This window comes from Anguilla rostrata, chromosome 9 (genome assembly GCF_018555375.3).
Source record: "Anguilla rostrata isolate EN2019 chromosome 9, ASM1855537v3, whole genome shotgun sequence".
Taxonomy (NCBI): Eukaryota; Metazoa; Chordata; class Actinopteri; order Anguilliformes; family Anguillidae; genus Anguilla; species Anguilla rostrata.
In genome coordinates this window covers 38,285,903-38,299,559 of record NC_057941.1, presented here as the reverse complement: position 1 = coordinate 38,299,559, position 13,657 = coordinate 38,285,903, and the positions used below count along the sequence as shown (strand labels likewise).

The window sequence follows — 13,657 nt, the reverse complement described above, 5'->3', positions numbered from 1 at the left end:
TGTTATTATTTGGTAGCATTGCCTTTAAATTGTTTAACTTGGGTCAAATGTTTCGGGTAGCCTTCCACAAACTTCTCACAATAAGTTTCTGGAATTTTGGCCCATTCCTCCTGACAAAACTGGTGTAACTGAGTCACGTTTGTAGGCCTCCTTGCTCGCACACGCTTTTTCAGTTCTGCCCACAAATTTTCGATTGGATTGAGGTCAGGATTTGTGATGGCCACTCCAATACCTTGACTTTGTTGTCCTTAAGCCATTTTGCCACAACTTTGGAAGTATGCTTTGGGTCATTGACCATTTGGAAGAGCCATTTGCGACCAAGCTTTAACTTCCTGGCTGATGTCTTTAGATGTTGCTTCAATATATCCACATAATTTTCCTTCCTCATGATGCCATCTATTTTATGAAGTGCACCAGTCCCTCCTGCAGCAAAGCACCCCCACAACATGATGCTGCCACCCCCGTGCTTCACGGTTGGGATGGTGTTCTTCGGCTTGCAAGCCTCACCCTTTTTCCTCCAAACGTAACGATGGTCGTAACGAGGACATTTCTCCAAAAAGTAATATCTTTGTCCCCGTAGTCCCCCGTAGTTTTTTATGGTGGTTTTGGAGTAGTGGCTACTTCCTCGCTGAGCAGCCTTTCAGGTTATGTCAATATAAGACACGTTTTACTGTGTATATAGATACTTTTGTACCTGTTCTCTCCAGCATCTTCACAAGGTCCTTTGCTGTTGTTCTGGGATTGATTTGCACTTTTCGTACCAAAGCACGTTCATCTCTATGAGACAGAACGCGTCTCCTTCCTGAGTGGTATTACGGCTGCGTGGTCCAATGGTGTTTATACTCGCATACTATTGTTTGTACAGATGAACGTGGTACCTTCAAAGCCTTTGGAAATTGCTCCCAAGGATGAACCAGACTTGTGGAGGTCCTCAATTTTCTTTCTGAGGTCTTGGCTGATTTCTTTTGATTTTCTTATGATGTCAAGCAAACAGACACTGAGTTTGAAGGTAGGCCTTAAAATACATTCACAGGTACACCTCCAATTCACTCAAATAATGTCAATTAGCCTATCAGGAGTTTCTAAAGCCATGACATAATTTTCTGGAATTTTCCAACCTGTTTAAAGGCACAGTCAACTTAGTGTATGTAAACTTCTGACCCACTGGAATTGTGATATAGTGAATTAAAAGTGAACAATTGTTGGAGAAATTACTTGTGTCATGCACACAGTTGATGTCCTAAATGACTTTCCAACACTATAGTTAATATGCTAACATGAAATCTGTGGAGTGGTTAAAAATGAGTTTTAATGACTTCAACCTAAGTGTATGTTAACTTCCGACTTCAACTGCATAGCAAAGCAAAAGTGATAAACAGTACATGTTCATCAAACCGTACAAATTTACACAAGGATAGCCATAATGCACAACCCTTTCATAAAGAGTTACTTCGTATTTTTACACCCAGATCCGCTTCGCTGCTCATCACAAATCCTGTCCTCAACTCCCCCCCCCCCCCCCAAAATCTCACTCTGCCTCGCAATCAAACCAGTCTACATCCGGGATTGCCTACGCTGTATGCGAGTTTGCATGTATGTATGTATATGCATACTTCTCATAGTCTATATTTATATGCATTACTGTTCTCACTTTCTCATAACAACACTTTGAAAAAACAAATTATATTTCATAAAAACAACATACAAAAATGCCAAGTTAAAATCTGCATGAGGCAATTAGATGTATTTGACACTTTGATGTGACACAAAGATTGAATGACGTAAAATGGTAAGATTAAAAAACACAGGGCCAAGTGACTTGAAACAATTTAGGAAACATTGGGTAGCACTGCTTTGGAATACAGCTTCTTTAATTTTTGATGTCAGGATAAGGAAAAAGTGAGGAAGAATTTTTTGTGGATTTGGAACTGGCTACAGGGTAGAAAGAACACAAAGGGTAGTAGGAGGGATATTATCTGAGCAAGGAACTGTGGTAAGTGGAGTCCCATACAAATCGGTGTGGGGCCCATTTATATCAATGACCTTCACAGGAACATAGAAAGTACATTAGTCAAATTTGTAGATGATACAAAACTGGGACACCCTGCTAATAATTTGGAATGTACTAAAGTAATCCAAGAAGATTTAAACAAACTCCAGAAGTGGGTGCCAGGTGCAAATTAAATTCAATATAGCCAATATTCAATAAGACTCTGGAAATAGGACAGAAGGACAACCAAATTAATTCCTGGTTTGAAAGATAAAGGCTATGAGGAAAGACTTAAGATGCTTAATCTCTTCAAGTTTATTGAATGGAGACTTAGGGGTGATCACAAAGACGAGGATGAGCCTACACCCGGGGCTTCTCCTGCTCTTGTTATGACAAACGGAGTTGGCTAGCTGGATGTGGTGTAAGGAATGCCTTTCATTGCTTTCCCTGTTTGCTATTTCAAAGTGTCGGCACCGAAGCGTTGTGGACAACGACGGGGGTACAAGACCTATAACATCTTTCTGAAAAATGCAAACGGTACGAAAGTAGCCGCAGCCATCTAGACAATAGTATGAGACTAGATTTCTTTGGCAGGTTTAGCATTGCTGAACAGCTAGATGAAGGCTACAGGATTGGAATTAGAAGGCACAACGAAGAGGTGACAAAATCGACACATCCTGGCCAGAATAATAGACTGTGTGAAATTTTGTAGAGCCTTTGAGTCGGCTTTGCATGGCCATGATGAGAGTGAGAGCTCCGATAATCCCGGGATATTCCATGGATTGGTGAATTTTGTTACTTCCTTTAAACTTCAGCATTCACATATTCACATTTTGTCCAGCAGATGGCAGCGGAAGGCTCTCTAAATGACCTTGGAGTTAGCTAATGTTTTCCTATTCTTTTTATGACTTCATAGAATGTAGCAGTGGCAGTAAAAATGACTTTAGTAGCTGAGCTGTTGCCTGTTGGTAACTTTAGGTGATGTTGGTGAAATGGCTTTTTGTCATCTCTACATATTATTTTATATTATTAAGGAGGGCAAAATATGTTCAAGTAGTGCTACTGACCAGTGTTTAGGCAACATTACAGTGTGTTGTGTTGTTTTTAGATTTATTTATTTATTTTTTAGCTGAGCTATGAAGTTCTGCTTCAGTTTGTTTGTCCCCCCTAAAACTGCGCTCCCCCCAAAAAAACTTTCACCAGCCACCACTGGTGATTGGCCGGGAGTGCAATGGGCAGTGTTTCAGGTGGTCTGCAAAATCTGAACTGAGAACTGGCCACCTTTTTCTTTCTTCTTCAAGTATTATTACTATTATTATGTTATTTTCTCATAGTGGTTTTATTTATTTTTGGCCTGTTTATCTTTATCACTGTTGACTTCATGTGAATTCTCTTAATATGGTGTAGTGAGGTTTATTCAGATGAATGGAGTTCAACATCCAATCAGAATTCGGTATGTCATTAGAGCCCAACTGAAATAACATAGACAGGACAATCGTTTGGAAATAAAGGACATACATTTATTGGTTATGATAATGAATATGTGGATAGACTAACTGAATACAAATGATTTGCATAATAGGAAGAATAATATTATTCTTATGAGGAATGATAATTCTGCGACGGCTAAACTTAGAGGTTAGCAGTACTCCCATTTAACAAAGGTTAATTTGACACACTACTCTATGTTACGTGGTTAATGTATCTAATCAGAATCATATAGTTTTAACAACGTAAAACTACAAGGTCAGGGAATTTGGTATTCCCGACCAACATATCCACAACAAACAAAACACAACAACAAACAGCACTAAAATAACCTATTTCATTTTATCCTATAGTTTGAGGTCAGTGTTAAATAAAATGTGTTTCAATACTTAATGGTGATAATAAGGGAGGCCAGTCCCTAATTCATTAGGCTTGGTCAGCTCGTCAACTGGTCCCAGGGTCCGTAGCAGGAGCACAGAGCTTGGGAAATTTCTTCTGTGAAGTCGGAGTCAAGATGGGTTCCAGTCAAGACGACCTGGGATGTGCACTAATCTTCTGAGATACGGAGGAAAAGTCTGAAGATACTTTTCCGGAAACAGCTGTCAATGGTAAATAGACTAGCTTGGTTAATTTCACAGACGGTGGCAGGCTAACTCAGGCAAGTCTCCAGCGAGGTACAAGTTGGGAAGCACAGCAATGTCCTTAAGGAGATGTGTCTGGTCGGTTAGACAATGCCTCACCTCAGAGCATAAGTTGTTAGGTTTATTGATTAGTTTTATGCTCAAAAGTCACTGATGCGATGGAACCTCACGTGTGAGCTCTGTAATGTGATTGGTTTATTATTTTGGTCTCACAAACATTTGATTGGCTTGTGGTATTGGAGTGGTCAATGAAACATGGATAGATAGACCACTGATTTCTGCATTAATGTTTAAGCTTGTTAAATCAGGCTCCCCATTTCTTCAAAAAGGGGGTGTTCCTTGCCTTAAGCTCCGTGTTTAGGTGTTTAGGCAGAGAGTTTATTGCAGGGTAACAAGAGGAAGGGGACAGGCATATCCTTATTCCTTAGTTGATCAAAAAAGTTAATAATGGACATGACTCATTAGAGCCAGTCCCCTGGTCAGGGAGCCAGAGGCCCCCAAATTCCTGTGTATAGTTATATATTGTTACAACAGCTATTAAATACAGTGCCTTAGGAAAGTATTCAGACCCCTTCACTTTTTCCACATTTTGTTACGTTACAGCCTTATTATAAAATTGATTTAATTAATTTTTATTCTCATCAATCTACACACAATACCCCATAAGGACAAAGTGAAAACAGGTTTTCAGAAATTTTTGCTAATTTATTAAAAATAAAAAACTGAAATATCATATTTACATATTCAAACCCTTTACTCAGTACTTTGTTGAGGCACCTTTGGCGGCGATTGTAGCCTTGAGTCTTCTTGGGTATGATGCTACAAGCTTGGCACAACTGTATTTTGAGTATTTCTCCCATTCTTCTCTGCTGATCCTATCAAGCTCTGTCAGGTTGGATGGGAAGTATTGCTGCACAGCTATTTTCAGGTCTCTCCAGAGATGTTCGATCGGGTTCAATGCCAGGCTCTGGCTGGACCACTCAAGGACATTCACAGATTTGTCCCGAAGCCACTCCTGCATTGTCTTGGCTGTGTTCTTAGGGTTGTTGTCCTGTTGGAAGGTCAATCTTCGCCCCAGTCTGAGGTCCTAAGCACTCTGGCGCAGGTTTTCATCAAGGATCTGTACTCTGCTCCAATCATCTTTCCCTAGATCCTGACTAGTGTTCCAGTTCCTGCCTCTGAAAAACATCCCCACAGCATGATGCTGCCACCGCCATGCTTCACTGTAGGGATGGTATTAGCCAGGTCATAAGCGGTGCCTGGTTTCCTCCAGACATGATGCTTGGCATTGTGGCCAAAGTTCAATCTTGGTTTCATCAGACCAGAGAATCTTGTTTCTCATGGTCTGAGAGTTCTTTAGGTGCTTTTTGGCAAACTCCAAGCAGGCTGTCATGTGCCTTTTACTGAGGAGTGGCTTGAGTCCTTCTGGAAGGTTCTCCCATCACCACAGAGGAACTCTGGAGCTCTGTCAGAGTGGTCATCGGGTTCTTGGTCACCTCCCTGACCTAGGCACTTCTCCCTCGATTGCTCAGTTTAGTCGGGCAGCCAGCTCTAGGAAGAGTCCTGGTGGTTCCAAAATTATTCCATTTAAGAATTATGGAGGCCACTGTGTTCTTCGGGACCTTTAAAGCTGCAGACTTTTTTTGTACCCTTCCCCAGATTTGTACCTTGACACAATCCCGTTTTGGACGTCTACATACAAGTCCTTCTACTTCATGGCTTAGTTTTTGCTCTGACATGCACTATCAACTGTGGGACCTTATACTAACAGGTGTGTGCCTTTCCAAATCATGTCCAATCAATTGAATTTATCACAGGTGGACTCCAGTCATGTTGTAGGAACATCTCAAGTATGATCAATGGAAACATTACATTACAGGCATTTAGCAGACGCTCTTATCCAGAGCGACTTACACAACTTTTTGCATTGTATCCATTTATACAGCTGGATATATACAGAGGCAATTCAGGTTAAGTACCTTGCTCAAGGGTACAATGGCAGTGTCCTACCCAGGAATCGAACCTATGACCTTTCGGTTACAAGCCCAATTACTTACCCACTGTGCTACACTGCCGGCAACAGGATTCACCTGTGCTCAATTTTGAGTGTCATAGGAAAGGGTCTGAATACTTATGTAAATGTAATATTTCAGTTTTTTATCTTTAATAAATTTGCCAAAATCTCTAAAAACGTGTTTTCGCTTTGTCATTATGGGGTATTCTGCGTAAATTGATGAGAATAAAAATGAATTTAATCAATTTTAGAATAAGGCTGTAATGTAACAAAATGTGGAAAAAGTGAAGCAGTCTGAATATTTCCGAAGGCACTGTAATAAAGTCAGCTACCAACTTTCACCTAAAGAAGAACCAACTCAATCGTGAACAACCCACCATTGTTTTTGTTGTTTGCCAACTACCAGTAAACATCAGAAAAAGATGGAGGAGGAGGATGAAGAGAAGAAGACCGCTAACATAAACACCTTTTAAGGAAAACTGTCTGTGTATTCACCAATATTCACATTTCTACTTTGCATCGCGATTACAGACACAGAAGTCGATGAACTCTTGGGTAAAATCCCACCCCTCTCTATGGTGAACAGTTTCTTGCCCCACCTTCAAGTTTAGCTACTTTGGAAAAGGCATGAACAAAACACTGTGTGATGTGGTCAGACAATGCGCCATATGAACCAGTTCGTTTGAAGCATCCTGAAGCCTTAAGCCCACCAGGCACAGTCACAAGCATCTACATCCACAAAAAACTATTTTATATTTTAGGTGCAACAAAAACTTTGACTTCCACTGTAGGCAAACTCCCAAGGATTACCTTTAAGAAGAGACCACAATTAAGCCTGCAGTCAAAAGGGTTTGAGAATAGTAACCATTAGTAACTAGCTAAGGGGTTAAAATAAGGGGCATGAAACAGCATAATTGTATATACTATTTCTGGGCCCTTCCCCTGTTTGGTTGACCTGCCAGTCTGTTGCTCTGGGGTTGCATCTCTAAGGTTGTACTGTACCTTTCACATCAACATTTGATTAATAACAAATAAAACCCAACTGTTCTTGTGTTAAATACATTTATGGATATACGCTGTGAATAGAAACCAACTGCAAACTTTGTCACTCTTATTACCTGAGTCAATTCTTCAAGATCTTGGTGTTGTTTCAGCTGGTTCTGCAGTTGTGTCAGAGGCATTGAAGACTGCATTGCATGTGGAGTCCTAAGCTGTATGGGTGTCAGGGTACTCTGTCTTGTTTCTGGGTCTCCAGATGTTGTTGTCGAGGTTGGTTGCACAAAGTGCAGGTATGGGGTAGGTAGAGGTCCAGAAAGTTCATTAAGTTCCTCCTCAGAGTTGAGCAACACTGTGCCAATGCATTCTTTTTGCTCTGTATCATGACCTGCATATAGGAAAGATGGCAAACAAGTTAAGTGCATTACACAAGGTCATGAGCAATTTCTCATGAAGCAAACTGGTTACCTTAAAAGCTGATATAAACATTTCTATATTTGACCACTGAGGCAGGATTTCAAACGTATTATACTTTTTTGTAAAATGGCTAGTTAGGGATCCAAGCAGCGAAGATGCTGGAACCGTATTGTTTTTGTTCCATGTTTTATGATTATTATTATTATTATTATTATTATTATGGATGCAATCAGCAAAGCTGCTTAGAGCCCTATTGTTTTTTTATTTTTATTATTAGGGGTCCAAGCAGAGAAGCTGCTGGAACCCGATTGTTCTTCTTCTTCTTCTTCTTTTTCTTATTATCCGCCATAAAAGTGTTCACACATCATAAAGCAAAGCAATTGGCAGGTAGGTTCCCATTCCCAAACAAATTTGGCAGGTACGTAGGTTCTCATTTCCACCCATTACTCAGGTAAGAAAATGTACACAAATTGGCCTGATGGTGGCGCTACAGGAAGAAAGTGAAATACCTTTTGAACCATTTTGACCTACTGTCAAAAACTATTTCCCTCAGATTCCCTGGCTCATAACAAACAAATTTGCCTCAAAGATCATTAAAGTCCACGATATTGGATTTTTTGCCATTTTTAATTTTTTGAAAAACATTTAACGCAATGCCCCTTGTGGACAGCACGCCATCCCATCCCCATACAAGAAAGCATTACATACTGTAGAGTACAGAAAACATAATTGTGTTCATTATTACACAATTATGGATACCACATTGTCTGATAATGTTTTTGCATTCTTTTAAAATCTGATATCAATTTTTCATCTTAAACCTCCGTAAGGTGCATATTTATATTCTTTATCATGGACAAAAGGCATTTTATTCATTTTTGGAGAGATTTTGGATATTTTTCAGGACCCCTAGTTATTTTAGACCACTGTACTGCCGAAAAGCTTGTATTTCCCACTTGAAAATGATGCAACAGTTAGTTTCTTGAGTCAAAACATTTGATTTGTTATGAAATACATGATTATGTTGTGATTTACAAAAATGCATAATTTAGACATTTTACCATAATTTGGAGACACTGCTTAGTTTTTGCTTCATAGATCTTTAGTAGTTCTACATATCTACCATTAAATTTCATGAACTTGTGGTCAAGGGGTTTTTGATCCAGGGCATGTATAGTTTAACCTGTTGTATATACGGGATCTCTCAGCATTTAATTGCAAACTAAAAAGTAGCAAATTCATTTTTGCTTTTTTACCTAGACAATTGCATTTGTGGCACTTTATTTCTTCCTAAATTATGAATATAAACTGATTTATGTTGTAAATTTTACAAATGTCTTGGTTCATTTACGTCATTTTTCAAGTATCTGTGATGCTTACATCTGGAGTTATAAAGCTTTAAATAGGGTACCCCCTAAATAGGCAGGGATTAGCCAGATTTGGCATGTGCGCAAAGGGGTTAAAAAAATCTCCTCCTAGACTGTTTTATGTATTTACATGAAACTTGCATCAATTTGTGCACGACATGGTGCTCTTTATTATAAATAAAGTTGATACTCCAAAAAACAGGCTGAAACCATACAGTACTGTCACAATTGAGGCAATTGGTGGTGCTATAGAACACAACTTTTATTCTTTTTTAATTAATAAATACCTGAAAAATCAGGGCGGCATGGCGGTGCAGTGGGTAGCACTGTCGCCTCACAGCAAGAAAAATTGGGGTTCAAATCTCAGCTTTGGCCTTTCTGTGTGGAGTTTGCATGTTCTCCTCATGTCTGCATGGGTACTTCAGTTTCCTCCTACAGTCCAAAGACATGCTAGTTGGAGACTCTAAATTGCCCATAGGTATGAGTGTGAGTGAACGGTGAGTAATTGGTGTGTGCCCTGCGATAGATTGGCAGCCTATCCAGGGTATATTCCTGCCACTCGCCCAATTCACGTTGGGATAGGCTCCAGCACCCCCTGCGACTCTGCTCAGGGTAAATCGGTATAGATTATGGAAGGATGAAAAATCATTGTTGTGTTATAGATTTGCTGTAGTGATACTCTTTATTTGTTGAAGCCATCTTAGATTACTACCATTTTAGAAATGCTATTAGCCTCTGCACTCCATTTTGGCTTAACCACATGGCTGAGACCAATGAAATATGGTATTCTCGTAACTACCCGAGTGGCCTTACCTTTAGTAAATATTTATGGGTATATGGCAATTGCTCTCCAATCAGTTTTTGACATCTTTTAAAAGAATATAGTCTTTTAAAAGAATACATTGTTTGTGATGCATTTCTGTTTCTGTTTCTTTTATTTAAAGAAAACCTTGCATTCAGAGCTCCCGTTTGCTCTTAGCAGAAACTAAAATGTGGCAACACGCGTATATATTTTATTTCAGCGCAGTTTTTGCTGTGTATATATTTAGACCTAAATTTTCCCAAAGGCACACTGATGTACATTACAGTTTGTATGTGTTTTTACTTAAGTGCACTGGATTATGTCATATCACATACTGTAACTTGGCAGACTATATAGTTTGTTAAAGCAATTCTCTGCAAATTTTAGTCTGAAGTAAATATTACTAAATATGCCAGTACCCAGCCCTAGGATATACACTGCCTGACCAAAAAAAAAGTTTCCATTTGGAAAATGGACAGTGCCCACTGTACAAGCCTCTGGAGGCAGTGTTATGATCTGGGGTTGCTTCAATTGATCAGGTCTAGGCTCAGCAACGTTATGCAGCAATAAAATGAAGTCAGCTGAGTCCCTGGATGTACTGAATGACCAGGTTATCCCATCAATGGATTTTTTCTTCCCTGACGGCACGGACATATTCCAGGACGACAATGCCAAGATTCACCGGCTCAAATTGTGAAAGAGTGGTTCTGGGAGCATGAGGAATCATTTTTCACACATGAATTGGCCACCACAGAGTCCTGACCTTAACCCCATTGAAAGTCTTTGGGATGTGCTGCAGGAGACTTTACGGAGTGGTCTGACTCTCCCGTCATCAATACAAGATAATGCAATTCTGGACGGAAATAAATGTTAGGACGTTGCATAAGGTTGATGAAACAATGCCGTGACGAATGCGCGCCGTAATCAAAGCTAAAGGCAGTCTAACGAAATATTAGTGTGCGCAATTTTTTTTGGCCAGGCAGTGTAGTATTCCACACAATACATTAATAGCTGTTTTTTTGGTGGTGTTCTGATGTGTTGAATGATGTTTAAGGAGTTTATTGAGTTCTTTTAAGCTAACATCATATCTACAGTACATGTACTGTGGCTCACACCTGGTTAAAAAAACTAGCCACATACCTCTTCCTCCTGAAGATGACAGGCACACTGGATCATAAATTCCCTAATTTAGACAAGTGTTTATTCTGGTCTTTCTTGCCTGTGTGCAACTAATAAACTTTAATTTCTTCCACCAAATATACATAAGTCGCTTGCTTCATTTCCATATCATATTAAAACAAAGAAAGCCTTACATCAGTGACTTTGGAGCAGCAATTGCTAGAAAACTGATATATGATTGAACTTTCATTTCTATTGTAAGAGGGGATTCAAACTGGGACCCAGAAAAGGCTGGCATTTGAACGAGCCTGCAGGCTGGGACTCATCCTATACTTCAAAGAACCCGAGAGCCGTGTGGTAAAACAATAAGTTACTCAGACTTCCTATGGATGAGCAGGCCATTTGGCTCTCTGGAATTTTGCCATCTGGACACAACTAAGATAAGGGGAACTAGTCTCTTTGTCTGTGGTTGTGGGTGTGTGTGTTTTGGGGCCATAAAGGGTGAAAAGATCATCAGGCCTCTGGCTAAATGGTGGGGCAACTGCTCTTAACAGTACCACAGTGCCCTTATGTGGGCCCCTCTGCCATTACACTTTTTATTTCTTTTCTGGATCTGGACTCTAAACCATCTGTTTGTCATATTCAAAAACCCCGTAAAACCTTACAAACCATGCACATGTTTTCATTATATTACTGTATTATGCCTTATGTAGTAATAACATGGATTGCATGTAAAATGGTTCAACAAAAGGGTATTTTCATGACAACTGCGCCATAATATTACCTCCACTTGACATGTTTGGTATGGACGTATTCAGGGAAATTCAAACAACTGAATGAAATATGTTTCATACCAAATAGAATTTGAAAAAACATAGTTTCAGAAACTCAGGGAAAAACTATCACAATGGATGTCCTCTCTGGTAATCATCTCCTTTTCCCAATCTCCCCACTAATTGTTTTAACAGCAGCCTCCAAATGGTGGGGGCCGAAATTCCAGATTTTATCATTCGTCCAGGTTAATTTATGGCAATGCTGCCTAAACCAAACGCGGGATTTGGCTTAAAAGGAAGGGAGACAAAGCAATCTAGGAAGATCGTAATCGACTTCCCACATTGCACATACTCTGTGCTCTGTGTGTAGATGCACAAGGAAGATCGTAATCGACTTCCCACATTGCACATACTCTGTGCTCTGTGTGTAGCTAGACAAGGAAGATCGTAATCGACTTCCCACACTGCGCAGACTCTGTGTTTTCGTGTGTAGCTGAACAGGCTGGGTAAGAACTTTTTACTCTGTATTTATGTTTTTAAACCTTCCATATTTATAATTGATTGTGAATTTGAAGCTAATGACCTACCTGCCTGTTAAATAAATTCTTCTTATTTTTAACTTGCGTGGTCTTCATGACTCTAATCCATTTTATCTTCTTTTCAGCCAAAATTCCGATTAAATACTCAGGGGGACAATTATGACTAGGACCTACTTATCAGGGGTCTAGTACAGCGAACATCTTTAGTGAGGTCTTCAAGTTAGATAGGCGACCACGATCTGCCCGCTAACTTGGATTGGTGGTATTGGTTCTGGTGTTTTGGCTTAAGAGGACCCATGGGCGTTATACGCCGGTTCTTGTCAACTTCGCCTTAAGGAGCCCGATAGATACACACTGTCCTGGGCTCATAACTATCTATGCACAAAGGAAGGCATGTATTATGGTGGTCAGCCTCCTACCCTCTGGGTCCTTCACCGAACTGAGATTTAACAATAGTGCTAAACCCGGGAGCATATATTGAGGAACGATGGCACAAGATAGAGTCGAGTGTAACCACTCCCAAGTTCCACGTATAGTTAAACCCAAATTTTAAATTATAATTTCATTTGGAGTCAGATTATCACGAGGGTAAAACCTAGTAACTGTTACGCTTACTTGCTGTGGTCATGGATATATTTGATGTGTTGTTCCGCGCATTTTTGAATATTCTGATGCTCCCATTGGAATATTGACAATCCGGCGACGGATCAGATATATCTCTGATGACAGCATAGCCCCGTTTGCGAACGGAGAGTAACCAGAATGCTACTGGTCCGTTTCAGGCCAGTCTTAAGCGGAATATGAAGCAGCGCCTTCATTTCTGACCCGCGGCGACGGAACCAGTGCATTCTTAAGTGTAATTGTGCCCTGTTCTTACGAACAGAGGAAAAATAACTAACATCTCCGTTTTGACTCACACCAGCCAAAGGAAAACACGCGGTGCCTTCCCCTCCAGCTACAAACCCTCATTGGTCTAGCTGTGAGGTGTTTACACTATATAATACTGCAATGACAGGACACCCTCATGATGCAGTTTCATCATAGCAAGCTAACGTGAGGAACACAATGGAAACTTCAGTGCATAGATTCAACTACATGAAAGATTACAAATAGTTAAAAAACGAAGGCAGCTACTGCAATATGAAAAACATAATCAGTGAGCCCCATACTGTTTGGAACAAAATCATATTCTGTCTTGATTTGGTTCTGTACTCAACTATTTTAAATTTGCAATCAAACAGTTAATGTGTGGTTAAATTCTCAGCTTTTATTTGAGGGAATTTTTCTGCATGGTTTTACCATGTAGAAATTACAGAAGTTTGTATACATAGCCCCCCATGTCAGGGCACCATAATGTTTGGGACATACTACTGTAATGTAAGTGAAAGTAGTCATGTTTAGTCATATTTGTTGCATATCCTTTGCATGCTTGAAGACTATGACTCATAGGGCTCTATCTTACACCCGGTGCAAAGCGGTGGCAAGCGCAACACAAGTGTCTTTGCTAGTTT

The 13,657-nt window shown here is 39.9% G+C and overlaps 1 protein-coding gene across 4 annotated transcripts in view; it reads right to left on the bottom strand.

The window, feature by feature from the left end:
- arhgap31 (Rho GTPase activating protein 31) overlaps positions 1-13,657 on the bottom strand; it is a 217,053-nt gene that overhangs the window by 40,677 nt on the left and 162,719 nt on the right. For 3 of the 4 annotated variants that reach the window (XM_064352057.1, XM_064352058.1, XM_064352059.1), the window contains one exon: positions 7,252-7,517. In XM_064352057.1, the coding sequence (XP_064208127.1) occupies positions 7,252-7,517 (266 nt within the window). Of the gene's footprint in view, positions 1-3,482; positions 4,078-7,251; positions 7,518-13,657 lie in introns of those variants that run through there. The other variant, XM_064352060.1, reaches the window with a different exon arrangement.